General features: G+C 34.0%; 1 protein-coding gene across 1 annotated transcript; it reads right to left on the minus strand.

The window, feature by feature from the left end:
* Positions 1-248: 248 nt before the first annotated feature.
* Positions 249-2,879, minus strand: LOC119728216 (trafficking protein particle complex subunit 2-like). The gene is made up of 5 exons (XM_038200364.1): positions 2,662-2,879; positions 2,280-2,365; positions 1,998-2,059; positions 1,477-1,562; positions 249-1,174 (listed from the first exon to the last, which is right to left on the minus strand). The coding sequence occupies exons 1-5, from the start codon at positions 2,758-2,760 to the stop codon at positions 1,076-1,078; spliced, it is 432 nt and encodes a 143-aa protein (XP_038056292.1). The 5' UTR covers positions 2,761-2,879; the 3' UTR covers positions 249-1,075.
* Positions 2,880-3,196: the final 317 nt, after the last annotated feature.

Genomic DNA, 3,196 nt, shown 5'->3' on the forward strand with positions numbered 1-3,196 from the left:
TAAAGCTTCTCATTCCCTCAATATTAAATAAGGGCTATTGCAAGATATTTTGGACTTTCAAGTTATAATTTTATGAAAGCTCTTTAGATACTATTAAATTAAAAAACTTTTCATTCTCTTCTGTGTGAATACGTTTAAATGATAACCCGTTGAACATTTTGGTACTAGTAAGCAACCATATTAAAATGCATTCCAAATGGGACCGGAATTTACATGAATTTTATCCATTCACAACACGAACTCAGAACTCTGTATTCTTTCTAAAGTGTTTTATTTACAATTTATTCCAAGTAGAAATAATCACATCATATCTCAAATCTTCATGAACTTAATTATATTCTTAAAATAAAAATGAACCACTTGATGGCTTCTCACTTGAGCAAATTTCAAATGAAAAACAATTAACTCACTAAAAGACTAGCGTCGTCATTTTCCTTATAAGTGCATCTATATACAAATGTGTAATGTGATTATTATATTACGTTTTTCTCTTCATTCCGTATTCGTCTTGTAGATCCCCTCCATCTCTTTGTTCTCATTTAATTTTTTTTTTCAATAATAGGTATTACTTATTTGTTTTTTTTTAATTAAAAACTCATAATATTCTTAAGTGAGATACATGTGATACATGTACTGGCAATTTCTATTATAATGGGCGTTTTCTCCAATTTATAATGGAATGACGGTAAGTTGGGACTTGTAATCATAGTCTAGTTAGGTACAATAGTAAGAGGTGTCACCATTAGAACATACATAGAATGCAGGTATGTTGAGCTTGCATGGTAATCCTGCAGTGTCTCGCTGCTGGGAAAATGAGTGTATATAATTTCCAGTTCCAAATGGTGTTTCACCTGCACAAGTTCTTTCTGACGCTGTCTATTCTGAAGATGGCAAACTCCAGCTCTATAGTGCAGGAGGTATTTCTTAAAACGCTTTTCATGCTACGCTTTTCATGGTGTACTGCTTTTTGCACTGGTGGTGTACTTGGTGTATCAGGTTCTTGTGGTCAGCTATGAAATATTGCACATTTTGGAGAGTCCAACGCTACTGGTTATTAGAAGTTGATCCCTGATCGTTATGATGACAGATACTTCTTGGCAAGGTGTTGGGCTCGTTTCTCAAATGCTGCAGACTTGATGGGTGTACTGGGCTCATAGAACGGGTTCATCGAGTACTGTCAAATAAAAAAAGGAGATAAAATTGCATTAAAACTTGCATTATAAATTATCTATGTTTGTTTAATATAAGCTTCAGTAGTAGATTGCTTAAGCATTTCATCAAATTAAATTATTTCTGGTGAAGATTTTGCAATCTTTTTCATCTAATTCCAATATACCTGAAAATTGATTTATTATACATAATTTACCTAAAAAAAATTGGCATTTCTATTGATAATTTAAAGTGACTTTTACAACAGATCAGACTTGATATAGGTGTATTAAACAAATGTGTACAGCTTGATATACGTCTTATTACCTTGATGAAAATCTCATAGACTTCTGAGAAGAAAGTCTTGATGCCATCTTCATTCTTGGTGTCGTGAAGCACAATGAAGCGAATTCGTGATCAATGAGTCAAGGATTTAAACACTAACAAAAAAGCAGTTTTGGATTATTTTCAAAGCAAGTTTCTAAGGTTTTTTTTATAGTAATTTACCAAAAGGCAAAATGACATACAAGTTAAAAAGAAACATTCAAAGCATTTTGCTGTTGCACAATACTATAGAAAAGTCTGCAATATTTGACAGATAAAAAATGGAAATACCAAGGTATCCTGACATATTTTTGTGGTTGTTTGCAAAGTCTTTGAGGAGTCCCAATAATTGTTTTAAAAAATGGCTATATTTCCACCAGATTCATTTAAGCCCTCAAGATATTTGTGTTTATTGACAAATGGTTAACAAAATTGTGTCACTGCATTTTACCAAAATGATAAAACCCCAGAATAAAAAGACACAAAACTGCTTCCTAATGCATCGGAAATCATTGAAAGGATATGTCCAGCAGTGACAAATGCAGAGACAAACCACTCGTTGAACTTGTCCACTATCTTCAGATACCTGTCATATGAAAAAAACAATACTAAAGAGTAAAATAATGCAACCAATCCAAGTTATAAGTTAAAATGCTTTGAGTACTGAGTCTCAGGTACTTAGCAAGTTTGTGTTTCACAAGTATATGTTGCGGGAGCAGTATGACTATGACTACTTTCTCCATGGCTTTAAACTAAAGATAGGCCAAATTTATTTTAAAGTGTGATCTTTTCTTAGACATACGTACATGTTATTAGTTCCCCACATGTGCTCATCCACAAGATCTAATGCTGCATGGGCGATGAACTGATTCAAATGACGATGGTCATCCTTCTGCAAATAGAACCGAAGAGAAACAAAAAACATGTTTTTAATAATTAATTTAAAGCTTTATACAAAGACAACCTACAATAATAGATGTAATTTACAACAACAAATTTAGTGCCTTCCCCGCACATCCTGATTTTGTACAGTCACACCATCAAAACATGGAGATATAAAAAACACATTTGGAATTGGAGCTCCATCATTCGTCCATGATGATCAAAATAACTCAATGCAATGGACAAATGGGATTTTTGTACACAAACGATGCTGCACAACGGTGAGCTTGACCAAAATTACTGTACCTTTGTAGTGTCAGCTCCCTTCTGTTGAGAACTGTATTCCATCTCAAAAACCGGGTTGTCATGATGACCAACAATCACGAAATAATAGCTGCCAGACATTGTTGGGTTAGCAAAATTTAGCACTCAATAAATTTAGGTTAATAGTAATAGTAATACAATTGCGGCTACCTACACAAATTAGAAAAGAAGACCGTCGGATGGTGCGAGCGCCCTCTATCGATAGAAACCAGGCTACTCCCATTAGATGTGAAACTATTTTATGTAATTTTACACACAAACATAAAAGGGTCGTAGATATTTGATTGACCAATAGAAATGCTTCTTTCATCCTTGCAATGATCCCGCGCCACAGATTAGCCGCATTCCACCCTATAATTTGTATGCATCTGCCGACACAAACGAGTGCTATTTCAGGCCACGTTTAAATCTTAGAAGATGTTTGCAAGAAAGAATGAATTTAAACATCTGAATTAAAGTGATTTTTTACACACGTGGACCATGTCTTTGAGTCCTCAAGAATCACTCTACAGGCTTT

The sequence above is a fragment of the Patiria miniata genome, unplaced genomic scaffold, assembly GCF_015706575.1.
Source record: "Patiria miniata isolate m_02_andy unplaced genomic scaffold, ASM1570657v1 HiC_scaffold_20, whole genome shotgun sequence".
Taxonomy (NCBI): domain Eukaryota; kingdom Metazoa; phylum Echinodermata; class Asteroidea; order Valvatida; family Asterinidae; genus Patiria; species Patiria miniata.